This window comes from Ammospiza nelsoni, chromosome 16 (assembly GCF_027579445.1).
Source record: "Ammospiza nelsoni isolate bAmmNel1 chromosome 16, bAmmNel1.pri, whole genome shotgun sequence".
Lineage (NCBI taxonomy): Eukaryota > Metazoa > Chordata > Aves > Passeriformes > Passerellidae > Ammospiza > Ammospiza nelsoni.
In genome coordinates, this window is record NC_080648.1 from 18,946,531 (window position 1) to 18,970,438 (window position 23,908).

At 58.6% G+C, this 23,908-nt stretch overlaps 1 protein-coding gene across 1 annotated transcript; it reads left to right on the top strand.

Moving 5' to 3' along the window:
• Positions 1-481: 481 nt before the first annotated feature.
• SH3RF2 (SH3 domain containing ring finger 2) lies at positions 482-22,268 on the top strand. Its single transcript, XM_059483834.1, is given in 8 exon segments — positions 482-853; positions 11,374-11,631; positions 13,248-13,699; positions 15,063-15,069; positions 17,337-17,419; positions 19,822-20,027; positions 20,851-21,185; positions 21,984-22,268. Coding segments are annotated over 8 exon segments (1,998 nt in total).
• Positions 22,269-23,908: the final 1,640 nt, after the last annotated feature.

The window sequence follows — 23,908 nt, forward strand, 5'->3', positions numbered from 1 at the left end:
GGCCGGTCGGGGCTGACGCTTATCTCGGGCTCTCATCTCCCGAGCTGCGGGTATTCCCGTGCCGTGCCAGTCCTGCTGCGCGCAGCGGGAGCGCTGCAGCCTGCCCCGCGCCCCGCTGCCCCGGCCCGGCTCCGGGAGCCCCTGCCCGGCCAGCAGTCCCTGCGCTCCGGCGCTGAGCCCCGGCCGCAGCCCGGAGCCGTCCCCTCGCTCCGGCTGACTCAGGGGTGACTCATTTGGAGCCGGGCTGCGGGCGCAGCGAGTGCGCTCCAGATTGGCTGGGAGCGCAGCTCTGGATGTAGGTGGCTGCGTTACACGCTCCGGCAGCGCAGCTCCGCTCCGTGCTCCCTCCTCCTCGCCCTCCGTCAGGATCGCTGCCTGAGCCCGGGCTCTGCTTCTCGCGGGAGGGGCATCTCAGGCGGCTCCGGTGGATGCGGGCTGCGGACGGCCCCGGCCCCGCTCCTGAAGGGGCTCTGCGCTGAAGATGGATGACTTGGCTCTCCTTGACCTGTTGGAGTGTCCCGTGTGCTTTGAGAAGCTCGACGCCTCAGCAAAGGTGCTGCCGTGCCAGCACACGTTCTGCAAGCCCTGTCTGCAGAGGATCCTGAAATCGCAGAAGGAGCTGCGGTGCCCCGAGTGCAGGACCCTCGTCCTAGGCAGCATCGAGCAGCTGCCCTCCAACCTGCTCCTCATTCGCCTCCTGGATGGAGTCCGGTGCGGACAGAACGCCGGCAGGTTTGGCTCGGTGCAGAGGTCGGGGGTCCTGTCGTCCCCCGCCTCCATCAGGAGGGTCCCCAGGGGGCTGCAGCTGCACCAGCACCGGCTGGCCACCAATCCCCGGATCCACATGGAGGGGGTAAGGAGGCTCTCTCTTACTTCTTTCTTCTGCCCATGAGCATAGAAAGGTTCCGGCTGCGTGCCCAGAGCCAGGAACCTTCTCTGTCAGGAGCACTGCAGAGTGCTGAAGTGAGACTGAGTGGTTTGTGTGCAGATTTGGCTGCTGTTTCAGTGTGATATTTGACTGTTTCCAGCTCACTACAGCAGAAACTGACTTGCAGGCTGAGACAAAGCCAGCCTGCCCCTCTTACAGAAACTTCCCAGCAGCTCTTTTCTCCCAGAGTTTTCAGATGTTTCCTGGCTTTTGGGGGCATTTCAGGTGCTTGGACTTTCAGGCAGTACACTGCTTTTGACTGATAGCAATTAAGTCAGTAATTGCAGAGCCGTAACTGTTAGTGGTGGAGAAGGTATTCCCATAGCTGCACCTCAGTTTTCCTGCGCTGGAAAAGAAGGGGGGGTGCCCAATGCAGCTGCTGCTGTTCTGTCCAAAGTTCTTGGAAGTTCACTAGTTAAGGATTTTAAATTTGACTCACTTATGACTGTACCTAGGGATGATTTACTAGGCTAATTTTAAAATTCTACGTTCTTTCCATCATTTTCTTTAACAATACAAAAGCTTTTCTTGAATAATGAGGACCGGATATTAGACCTGTTAAAAGAGCTTGGCTCAGTTGGAATTTAGGGAAGAGACTTGTGGCTTCACCTTTCCCACATTATATTCCTGGATTTCCATTTCTCTCACCTCAGCTGCTCTGTACATTGCCTCTAAAGCCTTTTAATAGCACTCAGCAGCTTGGCTGAAAGGGCTGCTGCGCCCCAGAGCCTGCTCAGAGCTCTGGAGGTCGGGCAGACACAGCACAGGTGTGGTGCCCATGGAGCCATGCAGTGCTGCTGTGTCCTGTGGGTGTGAGCTGGCACGTGTGTCCCAGGGAATCTCTGTGGTGTTGGTGAGGGATCTGATGGATCTCACACCAAACCTGTGGGTGTGAGCTGGCACGTGTGTCCCAGGGAATCTCTGTGGTGTTGGTGAAGGATCTGATGGATCTCACACCAAACCAGGCATCCCTTGGAAGCTCCTGTCCCTGGTATTCCCTCTGTGCAGCCTGGGCCCGGGGCACCATCCCAGGAGCACAGCCTGGCCCAGCACAGCCAGGGCCAGGGGCAGAATGGAGCAGGTCCTTGGGCTGGGGGCTCCCTCCACAGGGCCCTGCTCGGGGTCACACCCTTGCTGGGAGCCCCCAGCCCTCCAGGAGCTGCAGGAGCTGCTGGGGGACAAGCCCTCGTGCAGGGGACAAACCATCCAACAGTGACAGCTTTCAGTCACTGCTACCCCGGGCAGCATTCCAGCTGACAAGGAGAAGGTTGTAGATTTTCCAACTGGACTCTCCTGGCCCTAGATAAAAGAGCACAAATACACTTGTCTGGCTTTCTTCTCTCTCACTCATTTCACGTTTCTTGAACTGGTTCTCAGGACAGGTAGGAACTTGCTGCTGGTATAAAATGGCAACATCCATCCATCCATAGCTCCCAAAAGCTTTTAAGACCAACTTAAGACCAAACTCCTTGGAATCAGCAGAGCCCGTGAGCACTGGGGGAGCTGTGGCTGGCTCCCTGGCACTGGGACAGCCCTCTGAGCTCCTGTGCCTCTCTGGGAAGGGATATAAAACACATTACACCGAAATACTCTTAGACTTAATTAGGTACTTAATTATAAAACACTTTGGAATCCTCTGCTGCAAGGTGAAGAATGCAAGGTATTAGTCACATTTTGGCTTTAGTGGTTTTAAGTACCTGCATTCAGGACCAGACATTGCTTTGGGTACTCCAGTGGGACGTTAATGGATTGGGAGCCTCCCCTGAGCTGGCACTCAGTGACAGCAGCAGGTCACCCAGCACAGCAGGGACACGTTTGAAAGATGAGACAGTGCTGAGGGTGACTTGTCACCACCCTACCCATGGATGCTTGAGTTCCAGGGTCACCTGAAGGAACCTGGGTAAGCAGAGAGCTGCAGATCCTGTGAACTCAGAGCAGATTCTTTCTGCCAAGAACCACAGTGAGAGCAGCGCTGCTCGCCCCACCACAGCTCTCCCTGGGTACTGGCACTGCAGTGTCCACGTGCTGCTGCAGCAGAGGTCACAGCTCCCCAGACCTGACTGCCCCAGCCTGCAAGGGCTGCTGATCACCCCAGTGCTGCCCAGCACCCTGTGCTACACAGCAAACACAACTGGCATGCCTCACACCGCTCTGCAGCCAGAGCCACCACCCAGCAGCACGGGGCCAGCCTTTGGTTTCACCAAGGCAGCTCTATAAATAAACTTCCTTTACTCCCTGGAGCTGAGAACATCGCAAGTTTGATCAAAGTTTCTCTCTCAGGAGGGAGGTTTCCTTGCCAGCTCTTTGCTCTTCATGCTCATCCATGAAGGCAAAAAATAAACTCAATCCCTCATCAGCCAGAGAGCCAAGAGCTCATCTCCCGAGCAGGAGGAGCCAGCAGGCCCCCACGGAGCTGCTGGGTTAGCACAAGCACGGCCCTGCTTTGCGGGCAGCAATTTCCCAGAGCCAGCTGTTAAAAAACAGGGAATTTTCTAATTGCAGCCCATCCCAAGGGATTTATTTGCTGGCATTTAAATCCCTTTTGAACGCACTTCCTACGAGCAGAGCAGCCGTGGTGTGGGCACGTGCTGGCTGTGTGCACGTGGAGCCGTCCGTGTGTGCCACGGCCCTGAGCCCTGTGCCCTGCTGTGCCCTGCTGTGCCCTGCTGTGCCCTGCTGTGCCCTGCTGTGCCCTGCTGCTCCTGGCCAGGCCTTCAGATCTCCAACAGCACTGCAGGGAGGACTTCGGATTTTCCGAATCTCCACATAAGAAACTGTCTGGAATTTAAGAATAAAGGGACTTGCTGGGAGGTGTATGCGTAAATGAGCCACGCTGGAGCCTTTGAGGAGCCGCCCCTGGCATGTGCCAGGTGTGGTCACAGCCTGTGCTGAGCTCCTCCTCAGCTGGCTGCAGCCCCAGCCCAGCTGGTGAGCAAGCAGAGCGTGTGCTGAGGTGTGCAGGAGCCTCCCACGCCTCTTCAGGGGGCAGGATGACCCCGCTGCACCCTGCAAACCCCTCCAGGCGCTGACAGCTGCTGGGGTGCTGAACCTGGTCATGCAGCAAACATGGGACACTGAGCCAGAGGAAAAAGTTCCCCGTGTGACAGCTTGCCTCAGGAAAACACGGACCACGCAGATTTAACTGTGACTTGGGCTATTTTCTCTTTGCATGAACTGAGTGCTCAACACCCCCTTCCAGCATTTCATGGGAGATAGACAGATAACACCTCTATTGGGATAAAAATACTCTGCACTCCAACGTCCCACCTTCACACGGACGTCTATAGATAGTGCCTGCGTCTTGGTATTTTCTTCTCCTCCAGAGTCATCTCCAGCTCCTTTCTGCCTTTGACAGACAGGGCTTGGATTGCTGGAGCTTCTCGTTCAAAGCAAACTCCATGTTTGCACCTGGCAGAGGCAAGCGAGTTCCCTGGCCCCCTCACTGAGCCAAGCCCCTTCCCACCCTCCCAAACCCCAGCAGTTCCTGTGCAGTCCCAGCAGTGACCCCAAACCTGTGTCCCATCCCCTGGGCTGGCCAGGCGCTCTGGGGATGTCACACACCCACGGGTGCTGCCTCAGGCTCTGCCTGACGTGGTGCTGCTGGCTCCTTCCCCCCAGAGCATCCTCACAGCTGCTGGGGTGGTGGGGTAGTGCCACAGAGCCCCCCAGCTGGGCACAGGGATGCTTCATTTGGCTGCACAGTTCTGGACACAGTTCTGGGCACAGAGAGGCTTCATTTGGCTGCACAGTTCTGTGTGGCCTGACAGCCTTTCTGGAGGAAGGATTTGTCCCAGGTCTCCTCCAGTGCCATGTCCCATCCGGGTTTGTCTCATTCCAGCAGAACAAGGAGCTGCTCCCGCAGTGCTGGTGGCACCTTGTGCCAGGCTTTGGTGTGTTTCCTCCCTCTGCATGTAGTTCTAGCACTTTTATCTACTACGAAGAGAGTGAGGTCAGTGTAGGCCGATGGACACCGCACACCCCAGAAGCTGAGTGAGCACCGGGCTGGTGGTACCCTGGTGGTACCCCTGGCTCTGGAAACCCAAAGACCTCCACAGCCAGCAGCAGGAGCCAGTTTCCCTGGTTTTACAAAATTAGGTACCAAGCTGCAAACACATAAAAGTGTTTTAATTTGTTTCCAAGGCAATGAGTCAGGCTCAGATGGGGAGTCAGGAATAGCACAGCAGGGCTCCTCTGCAGCTCACCTGCACAGTGCTGGGGTCAGCCAGGAGCCCCTGGTCTGAGCCACCCCTCTCACACCCTGCTGCTCGCTGGCCACTGTCCTGTGTCTCTGGGCTGGCCCCTGGCCTGAGTTTGGGTTTTCCCTCTGGAGGGAGGGTGGGGAGGAGGCACCGTGCTGTGAGCTCTGCAGGGCTGGGGGCAGCAGTGTCCCCACTGAGGGACAGAAGAGCTGTCCCTGCTGCCAGCACTGGCCTGCAGAGTGGCCAGGCCTGGTGCCCACTGGCAGAGGTGCCCACGGTGCCCAGGGCTGGCACTGCTGGCTGAGCAGCCACATCAGGGGTGCCTTTCCCAGCACAGGAGGGCACAGAAGCAGCAGGGAGAGGGCTCGGGAGCAGCAGCAGCAGGGAGCAGGATGCAGGTTTCCTCCTGCACCACAAACAGCCTCGTCTGAGCAGTGCTGCTGAGGCAGAGCATCATGACTGGGCACGCCGAGGGCTGACACAGTTTGTTGTGTGCAGCTCACACCCATGACACGCAGCCCAACCGCTGCCCGGGCCTGCTGACAGCAGCAGGGCTCATCCGATCCTGCAGCAGCCAGCCAAGGGCCTGCGAGGGCTCCCTGCACCCGCTGCAGCCCCAGCACGTGGGACCCAGCTGTGCACATCCCTGCCACGTCCCCGTGTCCTGTCCCAGACTGTCCCTGCTGTCCCTGCGCCTGCAGCACTGCCCTCACCCAAGCCAAGCCACTCTCAGCTCCTGCTCCCGCTCGCCTGGGTGTCCCCATGGCTCACCTGGGCCAGGGCAGCCTGTGTCCCCTCCTGGGCAGCCCTGGGGCATCCCCAGCACAGGGCCAGGCGTTCCCCGGGGGGCTGGGTGCCAGCAGCGCTGCCTCAGCCTCTCTCATCCTCCCCATCACAGAGGATGCTCTGTGTTCTCCTCAATCATTTCCCCCCATTTCCCCCATTTTCCATGGCACCTTTGCATTCCAGAGCCAGGCCACATTCAGTGGTGACCTGGCCTTGATGCTGTGAGTGGGCACAGGGGGTAGGAGCTGCCGGTCCCTCTGCCACTGCCCCAGCCACGGTGCAGATGGAGCAGCACAAAAGCTGCTGAGTCCACTCAATTCCCATCCCCAGCATCTCCCCATGATGGCCAGCTGGCTCAGGAGCAGGTGGCCACCAGCATGGGCCATGGCCAGGGCTGGCCTCTCATTTGGGCAGGCCCAGGGGGGAGTGGGGCAGCTCCAGGGCTGACGTGAGCAGGAGGGACTGGCTCTGTTCTCCTGGTGCACAGTCTACGTGTGCTTGGAACACAGGAACAGTCCTCCTCAGGGAAGAAATAATGCAGAAACCACCCAACTGTCTGAATCCTCAGAATGTAATTATGTGAAGAGATTGAAATGACAAGTTCACTTTTGAAGGTTTTGTTCTCTGTGACAAGGCTGAAGTTATCTCCTCTGCCAAAATGCAGAAAAACAGAATTGTAATGGCAATTAATTTACATTCAAATAGCTCTTTTCATCCACCTGGATCCTGCAGAGCCCTGAACGGTGCTAGCTGAGCGCACGAGCAGGTGATGGGGCTCATTCATGTCATGGAGACATGGGCAGTGTGGCAGGATGTTGGAGGCAGCTCTCAGGAGTCAGGGTGGATGGAGATGTCCTTGATCAGCTCCACAGAAAGGCAGTGTGTGCACGTCCTTTGGTGTCAGTGGGCTGTAACAGCCAGCTCCAGTGCTCAGTGTCGGTCATAGGGGCAGGGGCTGTGCCCTCAGGTGTGTGCTGATCATCACAACCCCATAGTAGCCCTACTCCTAGTGATCTCCATCTGAACCCCATTGCCCCTTCCATTTTCCTTAGCAGACCTCAACTAGGCCTACTCTTCCTATCAGCCATGTCGAGCTTAGCAGTGTACTCCATCCTATGGTCAGGCTGAGCTTCCAATTCAAAACACGCCCTGATTGGGGCGCTACGGGTGGTAGCTCAAACAATCTCCTACGAGCTCACCCTAGCTTCTATCCTCCTCTCTGTCGTCCTCCTCAGTGGTAACTGCTGGCCAGTGGAAACACTGGCTGTCCCAGGGGGAGACCTTCCCCCTGCCCAGAGCTGTCCTGCACAGAGACCCTCCCCGTGGGCAGCTCCCCCTGCCCCATCCCTGCACAGGGATCCTCCCCGTGGGCAGCTCCCCCTGTCCTGCACAGAGACCCTCCCCGTGGGCAGCTCCCCCTGCCCAAAGGATCTGCACAGAGACCCTCCCCGTGGGCAGCTCCCGTGGCACCCAGAGCTGTCCTGCCCCTGCACAGAGACCCTCCCCGTGGGCAGCTCCCCCTGCCCAAAGGATCTGCACAGGGATCCTCCCCGTGGGCAGCTCCCGTGGCACCCAGACTGGGATCAGTCCCTTGGGATTCACTGGGGACAGGCACAGGGGCAGCTGCCCCAGGGCATTCCCCGCACGGCATTGGAAAGTCACAGCTGCAAACAGCAGCGCAAGCCCCAGCAGCGCAAGCCCCTCTGAGGCCATTCCTCTGGGCCATTCACGAGTGCCCTGCTGCCAGTGCTGAGGAGTTGTTTCAGCCCATCTCAGACAATCGCAGGGTGCATTTCTCTGCTAGGAGGAGATGCCCCACATTGCTTCCTCACACACATATACGTATTTTTAATCTTTGTTTGGTGCAGAGGGAGACTCAAAGGCATTGGATGGCTGCCCAGCACAGCTGATGCCAAATGCCAAAAATAGTGAAAAAAATAAAATCTTTTCTCCCTTATTGGCCTCAAATCCATTGAGAATGGGGAACAAGGAGATGAAGTGCATCTGCCATGACCATCCCTGCTGGCAGAGGGGCCAAAGAGAGAGAAGCATTTCCCCAGAGATGGTGCTGATGGAAGGGGGTTCTGCTCCACTCCTGGCATTCCCTGCTGCCCTCTCTCCCCAGGGCTCTTCCCCCCACGCTCTCTCCAGGCACCCCAAGGCAAGGAGCACCTGGGGCTTGGCTGCTCCTGGGTCTCACTCAGGCATGATGGAGGGGAAAACAGAGGGGAAAAGCAGGAAAAATGAGGCAGCATTGGAAAAGTAACAGGCACCCCCAAAATAGGCTTCTTTGCTGCAGTTTCTCTCTTTCTGCTGGGCAGCCATGCTGTACACAAACCTGCAGCACCTTCAGCTGAGTTTTCACAAAGTGAAGCTCCCAGAGTTTTCTCTCAGGGCTGCCAGACACATGCCAAGCCTGCACGAGGGACCGGACCCTGTGTGCAGTCCTGGCCTGAGCATTTTGCTGGCTCTGCCGCCCTGCTAAAATGAAATGCTGCTTTGGGCTAAGGAGAAGCAGCTGGCCATGCTAACGGGGAAGGGTCCCCCAGAGCAGAGCAGGTCCTGCTCCCCTGTCCCCTGCCAGGGACAGCTCTGGCCTGGACAGCCTCTCCCTCTGCCCTCAGCCACCTCAGGCACTCCTTGGCTTTATCACGGGTTAATTAGCACGCCAGTTTCTGTCTTTGCAATTAACCTACTTTAAATAAAGCACAGCAGAGCCCTTGCAGAGGATCTGGGACAGCCGGAGTGGGCAGGAGCCAGCCCGAGCTGAGAGAGGCTCAGCCCAGCAGCCAGGAGGGAGATGCTGGCCTGGGGACGCCCACCCAGGGGCTCTGCTGGCCCACCCCAGCCCCAGCACCGTGGCTGTCGCTGCAGGGGGAAGTTGTTCTTTCCTACACCCTACAAACACGTTAGAAAACAAGGACTCTGCGCGTCCTCCTGAAATCTTCAGCTTGCAGCTTTATTTTGTGACAGGGCACGTTAGTTGCTCCCTTTGGGTAGGTAAAGGCTTAGTTTGTGTCCTAAATAAGATGGGAAATTGGTGGGATATTTTTGGCTCAGTATCTGAGAAACCAAACAGAGTTTATTTAAAAACAAAATTTGAAGTATCAAAACCTACAGACTTTGGAAAAAGCTGACTTGGGTTGGGAGATTTGAAAAGCCAGAAAAGTGTGAGGAAAGGGTTAAAGAGGAGGGGAAGCGCTGAAGGTTGTGAGTGTGGTTAGAGGAAGAAAGAGCCCATTCATCCAACCGTGCATGCGTGCAAGTGGCGGAATATGTTCAGCCAGAGCTAACACACAGACACACCTGTCCTGTCCCACCTGGCTTTGGGTATTTGTCCCAGTCTGCCCTGATCTCTCATCCCTTTGCCTGCTGAAGAAAGAATATTCCAGACTCTCAGCCCTCTGTTGCTTGCTCCCTGTTCCCAGTCAGCAACAGGTATGCATTTCATTTCAGAGTTTCTCTTCTTTGCAATATATTTCCATAACTTGTTCATGCTGCCTTTAATGTTTTGCTGTATCCTGCCGTTCCCTCACATCCCAGATGTTGCTGCTCCTCCTTCCCAAGCCCTGTTCTTGCCCTCTGTGAAGGTCCCATTTGTGTTCTGGTTGCTCCTGAGGCAACCCCAGCCCTGTGCTCCTCGTGCCAGTGGTCCCAGAGTAGTTATAAAGGAGAGCTGCTGTCCCCCAGCCTGTTCTCCTCATGCCATGCTCACCTGCCCAGGTGTGTGTTGGTCCCAGAGTAGTTATAAAGGAGAGCTGCTGTCCCCAGCCTGTTCTCCTCATGCCATGCTCACCTGCCCAGGTGTGTGTTTGCAGGGAGTCCCCGTGGCCTCACAGAGGTTATCCCTGCTGTTCTGATGGAGAGCAGGCCTGACCCAAGCCTCCCTTCCCCGTTTCCTTTCTCCCAGAGATGTGCTGTTGGTGTCACTGAGCCAAGCACATGTGTTTACTCTGAGCACAAATTAAGAGGGAGAATGACTTAATTAGAACTAAACATTAAACTAATTGCTTCCCCTTTCAAAGACTTTGAAGTAAAAGCAGTACATGAAATTTTTCTCTTCTTGGTTCCTTTTCCCTAGCAGCATCAGGGTTTGGGGATGCTGGAAGATGCCCTCTTTCCAAAACTTAACTATTTCTATAGGCAATTTGATCTTTTCTACACTTCTGGGAACTAATGTTGAGATTCTTGTTTGTAGCTTCCTGACCTCTGAGAAGTGGCTGGGAGAGAGGGAGCCCTGCAGGAATCCTGCCTGAGCCTGGTCACAGACAGGGGTGGATTTGGGGAAACGCACAGAAAAGACAGGAAATCAGGGATGTGTCACTGGTACAGAAGTGACCTGTGAGATGGCTGGGGGGGGGTGACCGTGGTTTGGAGAAGCTGCAGGCACTGTCCTCACCATGCCCCAGCACCTGGCAGCCTCCAAAGAGAGGAGAAGGACAATCCAGACCTGCAGAGCCCCGTGAGGAAGAGCTGAGCAGTCTCTTGTCCCTGGGCACTGGCACCTCAGCTTGGGCACCTGCAGCTGCCCAAGGCTCCAGAGCTGGGGACAACCCCAGCTCCCAGCTTGCCAGAGCGGAGATCACAGTGTGCCCCAGCTGAGAGGGCAGGATGGAGGCCAGCTTTTGGGTTAGCCCCTAAAGTGGGGGGCTCACATTTGGGTTATCCCCTGAGGTGGGGACTCAGCTTTAGGGTATCCCCTAAGGTGGGGGCTCAGAATTTGGGTTATCCCCTAAGGTGGGGACTCAGAATTTGGGGTATCCTCTAAGGTGGGGGCTGCAGGGAGGCACAGCCCCACGCAGGGCTCAGGGACAGGCATGGCTCAGCACAGCAGCTCTCTTAGAGCAACCTGGTCATTTCATTTGGGTCACAGTCAAGATCACAGCTTCTCTTCTGTGTTTGCCGTGTCTCTTCTATGTCACATTACTCTGCAGCAATGACACCATGAACCCACCCGTTCCCAAACCCAGGATAAGGCTGAGTTAAACCCACAGGCACACATGTTACAGCAGGGATGGAGCCAGGGGAGGACAGAACCTGCACTCACCTCGCTCTGCTGCCTTCTCCTGGCAGGTGACAGCCACCAGCTGGGCTGGATGATGGCTGTGACCTCCAGTCCTTCTGAAATAGAAATACCTGGGCCATTAAAATAGATACTGTGCTGCAGGAGCCCTTACAGCAGGCAATAAGATCCCATGGGAAGAGCAGTTTAAGGCCTTAACTGTTTCTTAATATTCTTAAACAAGTTCAGCCTGCTTTTCATCTTGATACAAACTTAGCATAAGTATTTGGGAGCTTGTCTTCATTAGTAAAACCCATCAAGGAAGGATGTGGGTAGTTAATCCTAATAAATGCATGCTTGAGCCTTAGACCTCTGCCTTTTTTTCTCACTAATTACGAATGCTCTTGGGGAGCTCTGTCTGTGTGGGATGAATGTCAGGGGCTGTTTCTGGTCCCCAGGTGCCACGGGCCAGGGCTCTGTACTCGTACCGCGGGCACAACCCGGGCGAGCTGCGCTTCAACAAGGGCGACACCATCGCGCTGCTGCGCCAGCTGGACGACAACTGGTACCTGGGCGAGCTGAACGGCGCCAGCGGCGTCTTCCCGGCCAGCTCCGTGCAGGTCATCAAGCAGCTGCCCCTGCCGCGCCCGCTCTACGGCCTGGAGCTGCGGGGCCGGGACAAGGCGGGCGGCAAGGACATCCTCACCTTCCCCAAGGTACCGCCCGCGCACCGGGACCGGCGCCGCCGCGCTCCGCGGCTGCCCGGAGCCCCTCTCTGAGGGTCCCCAGCCCCCGGACACCGCAGCTCCCCGGCCCTGCCACCCCCCAGGGCACGCAGGGTGGCGCAGCTCCGGACGGGGACGGTGGCCCCGGATGGTGCCAGCTACGCGCTCGGGGCCGTGGCTCCAGAGACCTTCCAGCCTCCCCTCCCTGGCAGAATTTTCCTCCCAGCCCTCCCCTCCCTGGCAGAATTTTCCTTCCAGCCCTCCCCTCCCTGGCAGAATTCTGTCAGCACCGGTCTAGACATTAATTGTGTTGTGCACTTCAGCTTGAGATGCAGGGTGTACATGGCACCGGCACCAGTTCCTAGAAATAAAATTAATACTTGCAATGTCCATAATTACAGCAAGCTCTGCTTTGTGGCTGTTTTATAGGAGGACGCAAGCAAAACATCTTATTTGGAGTTCTAATATATTTTTTTAATGTCTTTTCATTTAATGAAATCATGTTAGCTTCAGTAATGACTTATTCAAGTCTGGCATTGAGAGACACAAGTTAGTTAAGGGACACATACAGCCACCAAGGAATTAGAAATTAATTCTAGAGAAGGCAAAGGTAGGGCTACTGTGGGAAACACGAGGCTCTCCTGGCTCTGACATGCAGTTTGTGCCCCATTTTATCATGTCTTCTGGGACTTAGGCAGAAAAACATTTCCAGTTTGCTCACACAGAGAAATGACAGGATGGCCACGGCACATGAGTACCTACACACACACTGTGGGCTTTAAGCCTTATTTTGGAGAGGAGAAATGAGAAACCAACCCGTATTGTAAAATATCAACATCTGAGAGCCACCTGTACCTCCCCTGCATGGTCTCCCTGTCCATCCCAGGCATTGAGCACATTGCCTGCCACAAGCAGGTGAGAATCTCAAGTTTTGCAATTCATTCATGTCAGCAGTAAATCATGATTAATTCCTCTGGCACCCATGGTGGTGAAAGGGCTGTCACCACATGCCCTTTGCTACCAACACCCTGATCAGCAGTTTCCAAGAAGTACTGTGTGAGCACTGCCTGTATGCAAACTCAGGGCCTGCCTCTCCCTCATCAGCCCCAGCCCTTGACAGGCCGGGAGTTTTTCAATGGAGGCAGCACCAAGCCATGAATGTTCAAGCTGGCAGAGGTGGAACGGCGTGGATGTAATCCTGCTGGGAATGCCACCATCAGTGAGGGCCACTGAGCCCGTGCCATCCCCTCAGCTGCCAGAAGCACCCACGTGTGCCAGCACAGACAGGGAAACAACGACAAGTCCAAACACCAAACATCCCTTCTAATTCAGAGTTAGAGTTATTAAGTACAGCTCTCCCAGCACCTCTGCCAGCCAAAGCTCTGGACAAGGAGTGTGTTATCCTCAGTCACCCCTTCTCTTAGCACAAGTTTTAAAAACCAGTTTTAATTTTGCTGTCAGCTTTGAATCGGAAATTTCACACCCAGAGTTTGTCAGTGACACCAGCTGAGAGAGATGACAGAGCCCCAAGGTTTTAAAGGTAACCTGGTAAAGGTAACCTGGTAAAGGTAACGCCACCGGAGCCCCGGCTGCCAGCGGGAGAGGAGCAGAGCATCGGGGGCAGTGCTGGGCACCGGGGGGAGTGCTGGGCACCGGGAGCAGTGCTGGGCACCGGGGGCAGTGCTGGGCATCGGGAGCAGTGCTGGCCGTAACCCCTGAAGCCCCGTGCCCGCTGTTGTCTCTTGCAGCCCGGCACGGCCCAGCAGCTCCTGCAGGCCACCAAGGGCCACTGGTCGCCGCCGCCCCGGGCCGCGTCCCTGCGCCCGGCCAAGGCCCCTGCAGAGCCGGCGGCGCTGCCCAAGGCGCCCGAGGCGCGCAGGAAGAGCCTGCGGCAGTTCTCGCTCACCACGGCCCTCAACACGCTGAACCGCATGGTGCACGCCGAGCGCCCCGCGCTGCACATCAGCCCCCCCGTGCTCATCAGCTCCAGCAACCCCAGCGTGCCCACCCAGAGCTGCGAGAGCGCCGAGCTGCCCTGCGGCACCCCGCTCCAGGTAAGGCAGCGCGGCCGAGCCCGGGCAGAGCCTGGGCACGGGGAGCCGGGGCTGAGCTCACACCCAGACGGACCCTCTGGAATCCAGCTGAGCCTGGGCACGGGGAGCCGGGGCTGAGCCTGGGCACGGGGAGCTGGGGCTGAGCTCACACCCAGACGGACCCTCTGGAATTCAGCCACTCCAGTCTCATTCCTTCTTCTCGCTCTGACTGAAGATGTGAGCACAGAATCTTCACAGATATCTGATATGGGAGAGAAAGGGGTTTTACATTTATATGACATCTTTCATAGTGAAGGTTGCTCCCACCTTTTTAGAGCAGTCACCTAGCCCCTGGCAGTCCGTGTCCAGGCAGGAACACCCGGTGGGCACCTTGTCCTGAGCACCAGCCTGCAGAGAGCTGGGATCTGATATCCTGGGTTACAGAGGGGAAATGGAACCCTACAGGAGTTCCTTAATTCAACTGGAACTGTATCCTGTCTCACACCCCAAAAGGATCTCACCCAAAAGTCTCAATGTGAACCACTGCCAATAGCAGAAATGAGAGAGGGGCCATGTTATGGTTTGGCCTTGCAGGGTTGGAAATCTCTTGTTTCCAGTCAGCAGCGCTGCTCCCAGAGGTTTGCAGGGACCCTGCTGTTTCTGGGGCTGCACAGGAAGCAGCTTTCCTTTTCCATCCCTGGGTTTGGGCTGCAGTGACCGAGCTGCAGTGCTGAGATCCCTTCCCCAGCCCAGGTGGGCGCTGCCAGGGTGGCCGGGAGCCGAGGGAGAGGGGCTGCACCCCAGCACAGCCAGCAGCAGCTGGGCAAGGCCGGGCACAGGGGCTGTGCCAGCTGCAGGGCTCCCGCCGCAGGACCCGCCTGCCTGGCACTGCCAGCACCAGCAGCAGGTCGGGCTCCTCTCGGCCCATAAAAGGGAATTCCCAGCGCTGCCCCAGCTCCTCCCCCGGCTCCCGCTTCCCCTCGGCTGCCAAGCTCAGCTGGAGCCAGAACCGGTCTGCAGGGCTGCGGTGGCCGTGCCTGTGCATGTGCCTCTTGTGCAAGCGGCCGTGGGGCGAGGGCAGGGGGGCACCCACGCCCTGCTCTCCCCGCTGGAATCTCCTCCCAGCACAGCCCAGAGCTGATTCCCCGCGCTGGCAGTGCCGGGTGTGACCCACAGCTGCTGCTGTGCCCTGAGCTCAGGGAAGGAGCTGATGGACCCACAGCTGATGGACCCACAGCTGACGGACCCACAGATGCCTCCTGCACACCGGCTTCCCTGAGTGACAAATGTGGAGCTGGCAGTGCCCAGTGCCCAGAGCCCCGTGCTGGGATGGGCAGGGCTCCCCTCGCCACCAGGAGAGTCCCAGCAGGGCCTTGCCTGTGTCAGCAGCGCCGGGGTCACGTTGGTGACACGCTAGAAAGGCAGATGGAGCAAGAGAGGGATTTCAGGAGAGGCAGCGAATTAAACACTTTGTACTTACAAGGGCTTGCAAGGTACTCGTGGGAGATCAGCAAAAGTGAGTGCTGAAATCAGTTATGCGTGACTTGAAAATATTTCTCCCAATCTTTTTTCCCCCCTGCGTGTTGCAAATGCAAAGGTGGCTTTGAGGATGCTCTAAGTGATGGCTGCTCCTGGACACAGGGGAACACAGAGATTGAAAGCATGGAGCTTTCCACACAGAATGGGACATTTCAACACAGTTCCATCAGGAAAACCAGCAAAAGGCTGTCATTTTTTTCCAATGCAGAAAAAAACAAACTCCAAATATCCAAATGTCAAGCATTTTGATTATGGTAATTAATAAAACAGGATTATAATTTCCAGTCAACTGTATGAGCACCTGGTCCAATCTTGCCTGGACTAGAAAATGAGGAATGCAGAGAAGGTTTGAAGCTGACCTGCTACTCCAGGTCCGAGACAGAAGCTGGAGTTGCTGGGGTGTTTTAATTAATTTAATTTACTGGAGAGCACCAGGGCGGGTGAGTCACTTTTCTTTTTGCCTAGGTCCCTGCCAAGCCAGTGCTCCCGCACCGCGTTACAGACATGACCACTAGAAATTAGATTTGAAACGAACATGAGATTAAAGCCCCAGTTTGCATCATTAAGGTCCTGTGGCGGCTGCCGGAGAGCGCAGCTGCCGCCTCATCCAAGCGCGGCGCGTTCCGCTGCCCGGAGCTGCCCGGGGAGCCGCTGCCGCCGCCGCGGCTCGGAGCTCCGTCCTGGACAGGCCCCGGTGCTGCTGCCGCCGCCGCGGCTCGGAGCTCCGTCCTGGACAGGCCCTGGTGCTGCTGCTGCCGCCGCCGCGGCTCGGAGCTCCGTCCTGGACAGGCCCCGGTGCTGCTGCCGCCGCCGCGGCTCGGAGCTCCGTCCTGGACAGGCCCTGGTGCTGCTGCTGCCGCCGCCGCGGCTCGGAGCTCCGTCCTGGACAGGCCACGGTGCTGCTGCTGCCGCCGCCGCGGCTCGGAGCTCCGTCCTGGACAGGCCACGGTGCTGCTGCTGCCGCCGCCGCGGCTCGGAGCTCCGTCCTGGACAGGCCACGGTGCTGCTGCTGCCGCCGCCCCGGCTCGGAGCTCCGTCCTGGACAGGCCACGGTGCTGCTGCCGCCGCCCCGGCTCGGAGCTCCGTCCTGGACAGGCCCTGGTGCTGCTGCTGCCGCCGCCGCGGCTCGGAGCTCCGTCCTGGACAGGCCCTGGTGCTGCTGCTGCCGCCGCCGCGGCTCGGAGCTCCGTCCTGGACAGGCCCCGGTGCTGCTGCTGCCGCCGCCCCGGCTCGGAGCTCCGTCCTGGACAGGCCACGGTGCTGCTGCTGCCGCCGCCCCGGCTCGGAGCTCGGAGCTCGGTCCCGGACAGGGGACACGATGCTGCTGCCCCGGCTCGGAGCTCCGTCCTGGACAGGCCACGGTGCTGCTGCTGCCGCCAGGGCCCAGGGCACAGCAGGGCACTGCCAGGCCCCGCTGCGGTGTGGCCTTGAGAGAAGGCAGGGCTGGTCCGGACGGGAAGGAGCCGCTGCTGGCGCTGCTCAGCCCGGGGATGCTTTGAGCTGCTGGAGGGACAGCCCGGGAGAAGAGACAGAAGGGACAGAAGGGACAGAAGGGACAGAAGGAACAGAAGGGACAGATTGGCAGGAGGGACAGAAGGACAGCCCGACACAAGTGACAGAAGGGACATCACCATCAGCCCAGCGGGGAGATGAGGAGGGACAGGGAGAGGGACCAGCCCAGCGCTGCTCGTGGCCTCAGGGGCACAGCAGGGACAAGGAGCGACCCTCTGGCACAGCTCAACGCACAGTTATCCCAGAACTGGGGCTGCAATTCCTCCCTGGAACACCAGAGACCCTGAGAGAGCCCGGAGGGAACACTGTGGGGCCGGTACCCCTCTGCAGGTGCAAAATAACAGCAGGGAAAGGACCAGGTGGGGATCCATCGCAGGGTCTCATGATCCTGGAGGTCTTTTCCAGCCTAAATAATTCCATGATTCTGAGTCTTCCTCTTGCTGCCCGGTCCTTTTCTAAGTCAAGTGCTCCAGACTCTTCCATTTCCTGAAATGTCTCTGGTGGTTTTTGAAGGGTGGGTGAAGCCAGTCAAGTGTTACTGCTCCTCCAGGGGCTGAAAGAAGCTGATAACCAGATTAATGCTTTGTGTTCTCTATTTCCTTTCTCCCACAGGTCTACCCCGCGCCAGGAGCACTGGGGCCCCCGGCAGCCATCGTGACCCTTCCCCACCTGCAGCACCACGGGCCGGCCTATCTGTACGTAGGGGAACTGGGGTATTTGGGTGTCATTTGCTGTGGCCTCAGCAGGAGCCTGCTCCGGCCAGCCCGGAGCACAGCTGGGATCCAGGGGCAGATCCACGAGGGAATGTCCCTGGCTGCTCTAAGCCAGGGTGGCAGAGACACCACAGCTGAGTGCATCTTCCTGCCTCACTGCAGGTTCTGTGGAGAAACAGTTCTGCCTGCTTGCCAACAATACATTTTAATTTAAGTGTAAAGAACCTAATTACTCCTTAAGTGCCTCTAGTTATTTATCCTGAAACCTTCATGTTCACTGGTGTTTTGAACAATCCAATTTCTGAAAACTTTCACAGAGTTAAAATTTGCAGATAACACTCTATGATGATTACATCAAGGTAAGAGTCACCACCCTGGCATTTAGTAAAGCATCTGAAATAACAGCAGCATCACAACACGCTGCTTACACAACACTCAGCACCCCTGGTGCAGGCCAGGTCATGGGAATGCTGGTGCCCAGAGCAGCACCCACAGCTCAGTGCTGTGCTGGGACCCACACACACCACCATCAGTCAGCCAGGACTCCAGCACACAAATAGTCCAAAGAACAAGAGAACTCCCAAGACCTTAAAACAATTTGCAGAAGGATGGTGTGAGAGCGTGGCACCACCTGCCTGGTGTGCACAGGGGCCGTGTCAGAGCAGCCCTGCAGGGCCTCCCCTTCAGGTGACTCTGACAGCCTGGGCAGCTCCTGAGCACACCCAGAGCCCACCTGGGCTGTGCCAGCCCCATGGAGCTGCCCCTCACACACTGCCCCAGCAGGGCACACCCTCAGATGCTTGTGCTGAACTGCAGGGAGAGAGAGAGAAACCCTCTGAGAGTCCTGGGGCAGCCCTGACTATCCCAACACCCCATCCATCGTTTGTTTTGTAAATAACACCTGATACTTGTGGTGTTGGGCTGCAACTCATTGGTTCTTGGAGCAGATCACATTCCCTTTGAAAAAAACAACAGTGCAATTAAATGTGTTACTCTGGAGACAAATTCAAGTTCTTTAAGGAACAGATAGGGAAAAGTTTTGAAAAATGCACCATTTTATTTTGCTGCTGTTTTGCTGTGTGCTCACACGTGGGTCAGAGGGAAGAATGAAGCTTCAGCTCCTGGTCCCAATCCCAGAATCACAACAGAGAGGTCTAGGGGGGATTTCAGACCAATTTCTAGTCTGATTTCCTCACTGCCCTGGAGTGGGGCCATGTACCTCCTCCTACCTCCTGCTCTGTCCATTCTCCGTGGCCTCCAGTGGCTGCCATGCTGTCCCTGTGCTCCAGGCAAGGAGGAGGAGGCAGGGAGGAAGATGGAAGGCAGGGCAGGAGTGGTGCTCTTCCCTGGGCCTCCAACACCTCCTGGTGATGCTCCAGGCAAGCAGATCCAAGGCCTCTGGTTTCAAAGGCAGAACTGCCTGATGATGTCTTGAACACGGCTCCATAACTGTGCTCTTTCAAGAGCTTTGCCTTAGGACGGGTACTTGTCAGGCCCTGATCCGTGTTTCTGATGGGACACTCGCTGTGTGAGGTGCAGAGCAGCAGTTACCTCCTCCCCAGCACTTGTCACCCTGGGCTGGCACTTCTGGGAGAAAAACTGTCCTCATGAACTGCTTTGTTCTGCATTCCTGCTGGCTCTTCTGTTATCCACGTCCCCTTTGGCCAGAGGTGACAGGCGCTTTCCTCCCTGCGAGTTCTCTCCACAAACGCTCGATGCAGCCCCTGGCTGAAGGGCTGCGAGCACAGCCAGGAACATCCTCCCAGCCCGGTTAAACTGTGGAGCTCCGGGGTGCTCCAGGCACAGCCAGGAACATCCTCCCAGCCCGTTAAACCGCAGAGCTCCGGGATGCTCCAGGCACAGCCAGGAACATCCTCCCAGCCCGTTAAACCGCAGAGCTCCGGGATGCTCCTGGCTGTGCCTCCCCAGCCCGTTAAACCGCAGAGCTCCGGGGTGCTGCAGCCGCCCGGCCGGGCCGCTCTGCTCTCCCTCCCCTCACAGCCTCTCTCCCCAGGTGCGTGGCTCTGCACTCGTACGCGGCGCACGGACCGGACGAGCTGGAGCTGCAGAAGGGAGAAGGGGTCCGTGTGTTCGGCAAGGAGCAGGACGGGTGGCTGCGGGGCATGTCCCTGGTCACCGGCAGGGTCGGCCTCTTCCCCAGCAACTACGTCAGCCCCCTCTTCAGGTCTGGCACTTCTTACGTGAAAATAAACGGGCAGGGGGAAGCGGGTAACAGAGAACTTGGGGTCTTCTTGTTTCCACGGAGAGCCCGTGGCAATGCATCCCCCAGTTCTGACAAGGGACCCCCCCAGAACTGAGCAGGGCCAGGGGTCCCTGGCCAGGTGGGATGGCACCCGGCAGCCCTCGCCCTTCTTTTCCAACAGGAAATCCAGTCTCACCGACTCGAAGATGCCTTCCCTGTACACCTCCTGGACGCTGTCCACGTCCTCGCTGTCCTCGCAGGGCAGCGTGTCCGAGGGCGGCCCGCGGCAGAGCCGAGCCCTGCGGCCGCTGCTGCTGCCCGTGCCCATCCCGTGCCCCGGCCGGGCCCCGGCCCCGCTGCGCCGCGGCCGCGGCAGCGCCAGGAGGAGTGAGTGAGGGGGAACAGGGACACATCCCCCGGGAGTGAGTGAGGGGGAACAGGGACACATCCCCCGGGAGTGAGTGAGGGGGAACAGGGACACATCCCCCGGGAGTGAGTGAGGGAGGAAACAGGGACACATCCCCCGGGAGTGAGTGAGGGGGAACAGGGACACATTCCCCGGGAGTGACTGAGGGAGGAAACAGGGACACATTCCCCGGGAGTGAGTGAGGGGGCTCAGGGGGGACAAGGGGACTCCCCCAGGAGCGAGTGAGTGAGGGGGAGGGGGGGGAAACAGGGTCACATTCTCCAGGAGGAGTGAGTGAGTGAGGGGGCTCAGGGGGGAGCAGGGGACACATCCCCCAGAGCACACCAGTGCTGCGGTTCATGGTCCCTCAGCCCCGCCTGGCCCCGACTCTGGGGAATTCGGGAATTCCAGGGGTGTGACTCAGCATGGAGAAATTCCTGCAAAGCTTTGTGCAGAGATCGGTGGTTATATTCTCTACAAGGAGGCAGCAAGGTTTATCTTCATCCCATACGCACTGTTTTGTAATACACTTCCCCAGTATTTGGGGAGCCGGGTGTGTGTTCCCAGCTCCGGCAGCAGAGCAGCTCCCGCAGGCAGCAGTGTCCTGGCAGGGGCCGCTGTCGGAGCTTTTACACCCGAAATGGGTCCCGGGGCACAGGGGCGGGCACGGGGCGATCCCTGGAGGCTGCGGCCCCACAGGATGCTGCGAGTGGGGCTGCCGGTGCGGGGCTGGTCACAACCGCTGCTCTCTCTGCACATTCTGGGTTCCTGACTAAACGCCTTTCCGCGGTCCTTGCTCCGCAGACGGATCCCTGCAGAGGCCGGGCCAGGCGGGGACCCCCGTGCAGACCACCGGCTCCCTCCGGCGCCCCTCGGCTGCGGGGCGAGCTCAGCACTTCCAGCTGTACCCGCACAGCGTCCCCGGCACGGACGAGACAGCGAGGCCAAACCCCTCCTATGAGGCTGCCCCGGCGCTGCTGCTCAGGGGAGGGGAGAGCCGAAGCCCCTCGGTGTGCAGCTCGGTGATCCTGGACGCCAAAGAGCCCTCGGTGAAGAGCGAGGCCGCTCCAAAGCCGCCGGCGTCAGCCCCGCCGTCCATCCTGGTGAAACCAGAAACGTCCCGCAACAGCGCCGAGAAGGTACAGAACCCTCCCTGCCCCGGAGCATCCCCCCGGAACCGCAGCGGCTGCCCAAACCAGCCAGGGCCAAATCCCCGAAGGCTCTGCTCCATCCTCACCAATTTCTTCCGATAGAAATCGGGGGGGATTGACACACGCCTTAGGAAATCGGGTTTTGGCGCTGCTGTTCAGATTAGGCCCTGAGGAAAGGCAGGGCGCTGCAGGCGCTCTGTCCCTGTCACCCAGCTCAGTCACAAGCAAATCTCGAGACTTTTCTGAGGTCATAAATTGAGCAAAAATCTGTGAGTTTGGGAGCAGCTCCACAGAACTGCTGTCAGGCAGAGCTTTTGCAGAACTCCCCCATCTCCCTCATGTCACTCGGGCTGAGCCATTTGGAATGGGAATTTCTTTCCCGTTTGGCAGCCAGAGATAAATTTCATAAAGCTTCCCTCTCCCATAGTACCCAGAGCCGTGCCCAAACCGTTCCACATGCCCCCAAAAGCCCAGCCAGCCTCAGGGCTCCCGGGCAGCTCAGCATCAGCAGCAGCTGAGGGAGCCCGCCAGGGCAGGAGGGGCCGCAGCTCCCGGCGCTGCGCTGCCTCCCGCTCCCAGAGCAGCTCTCTGGGTCTGCAGGGCGGCCGGCACCGCTGCGCTGCTCCCCGGGGCTCTCTGCCGCCAAAGCATCACCCTGGGCCGCTCTGCTGAGCCCCGCGGGGCCCGGCCGGCCCCCGAGCATCCCCCGGTTCTGCAGGGGCAGGGCAGGGCAGGGCAGGGCGGGCTCTGCAGCGCCCGCCTGACTCTGGCCCCTTCTCGCTGCAGCAAGTGAAGACGGTGAGGTTCCAGAACCACAGCCCGCCGCCGCCCAAGCGGCACAGCCTGCAGCCCTCGCCGAGGCTGGCCCGCAGCAGGACAGAGCCCGGCCCCGAGGCGCTCCTGCCCGAGCCCCGCCTGGGCCCCGAGCTGCTGGTGCTGTACTCGCCGCGCCTGGGCTCCAGCCCGCTGCACCCGCGCCGGGCGCTGCACCCCAAGGCGCTGTCGCTGGACCTCTCGGGGCAGCTGACCTTCCCCATCAAGAAGAGCTACAGCAGCATCTCGGCAAACTGAGCGGGTAACGCCGCCTGCCTGCCTTCCTCCCCGCTCCCGCTCCTCTCCCTCGGCGCCCGGCCCCGCACCCTGCCCCAGCTCCCCGGGCAGGGCCCGCTGCTCCCGCACCGCCGGCGCCTCGGGGGCTGGGGCACCTCGGCGGGACCCCGCAACCCAGGGCTGCCCGAGCACGGGAGAGGTGCCCGAGCACGGGAGAGGTGCCCGAGCACGGGAGAGGTGCCCGAGCACCGGGAGAGGTGCCCGAGCCGCAGGGCTGCCCGGCACCGCGGCCCGAGCACAGGGACAGGTGCCCGGCTCCGCGGCCCCCGCAGAACCGACGCTCCCCAGGTCGCAGCACCGGAGCAGCGGCAGGGCGGGAAGCGTGCAGGTATCGGAGGGAGTTACGCTTGCTTTGGTCTCCTCAGGGCTGCAGAAAGCCCACAGAGATCAAACACCGGCTCGTTACCTGCCTGCCTCAGGATAAAGAAACCATAAATCAGAACCAGTCAGCTGCTGGCTGATGGTTCATGCTGCCTTTGAGGGGAGGGGGTCGCTCAGATTTTTTGTTAGGGTGGTTGCTTGCTTGCTTTTCTCATTGGTTTTAGCCCAGGAATTTTAACACATAGGCCTAAAAGGTGATTTGGAAGGCAAAGAGCCAACGGAAGGGGCTTTGCCATCACTGCAGTCACCCAGGCCCTGCAGCGAGGGCACTGAATCTCCCTTCTCCTCAATGCTTGTTTTCCTCTGGTCACCTGTCAGCTACCTCCTGCCCCTGAGCTCCTTCCAGCCCTTCCCACCACCCGCCCACTCAGATGTGGCTGTTGTAAATATCTCAAGTGGGATTCATGGGTTTCAGATGCATGAAACACTGTCTATGTAACAGAGGGCAGAACTCAGAGCTCACCCTGCCCCAGACCCCCTCTGCCCCAGCAGCCCCAGCTCTGGTCTGCAGCTCACCCCAGCCCAAGCGTTCTCCTGCGAATCCCAGGGAAGCCAGCAGAGCTCTGCTGGCTCCAGGTGTGCCTGCGCTCTGCCAATCTGCACAGCAGAGTTTGGTTTTCACGCTTAGTTTCCATTGCTGGTTTATCCATGGGCAGTTCCCAGCCCAGCTGCAGGCACCGGCCGCCCCCTCCTGACAGGAGGAGCTGCGCTCCCTCCAAACCTGCCCTGAAATCCCGTCCTCGGTTCCCTGCCTACAAACCCGGGGAAGGAACTCCACTGGTCAATGGAGACTCCTCAGAGAAGGACATTTTTCCTAAAACCACACAAAGGGAATGGATAAAACAATTCACTGTGCCGCAGCCCCTGGACCTTCCCTCTAGCAGGCTTCCTGTGTGTGGAGCAGGAAAGCTGGGTCTGCCTGCGGGGATTTTCAGTGGCACAGCGACCTCCAAGGCGCAGAGCTGCTCTCACTCTGTGCCCTCTGTCAGCATTCCTGCAGAAACACCCGACAAGCTGGAAGCATGCGCTGTGCCCTGGTGTGAAAGGCGGCAGCAGCTGCAAAATGAGGGTGAGTCCAGCTCAGCCATGGCACCTCAGACAGCTGAATGCCTCGGGGAGACGTGCTGCCTCTGTGCTCAGGACTCCTGACATCCTTCTAGAGCTGAGCCAGAAAGCAGCTGGCTCTGAGACACATCCCCACATCCCAGCACAGCCAGAAA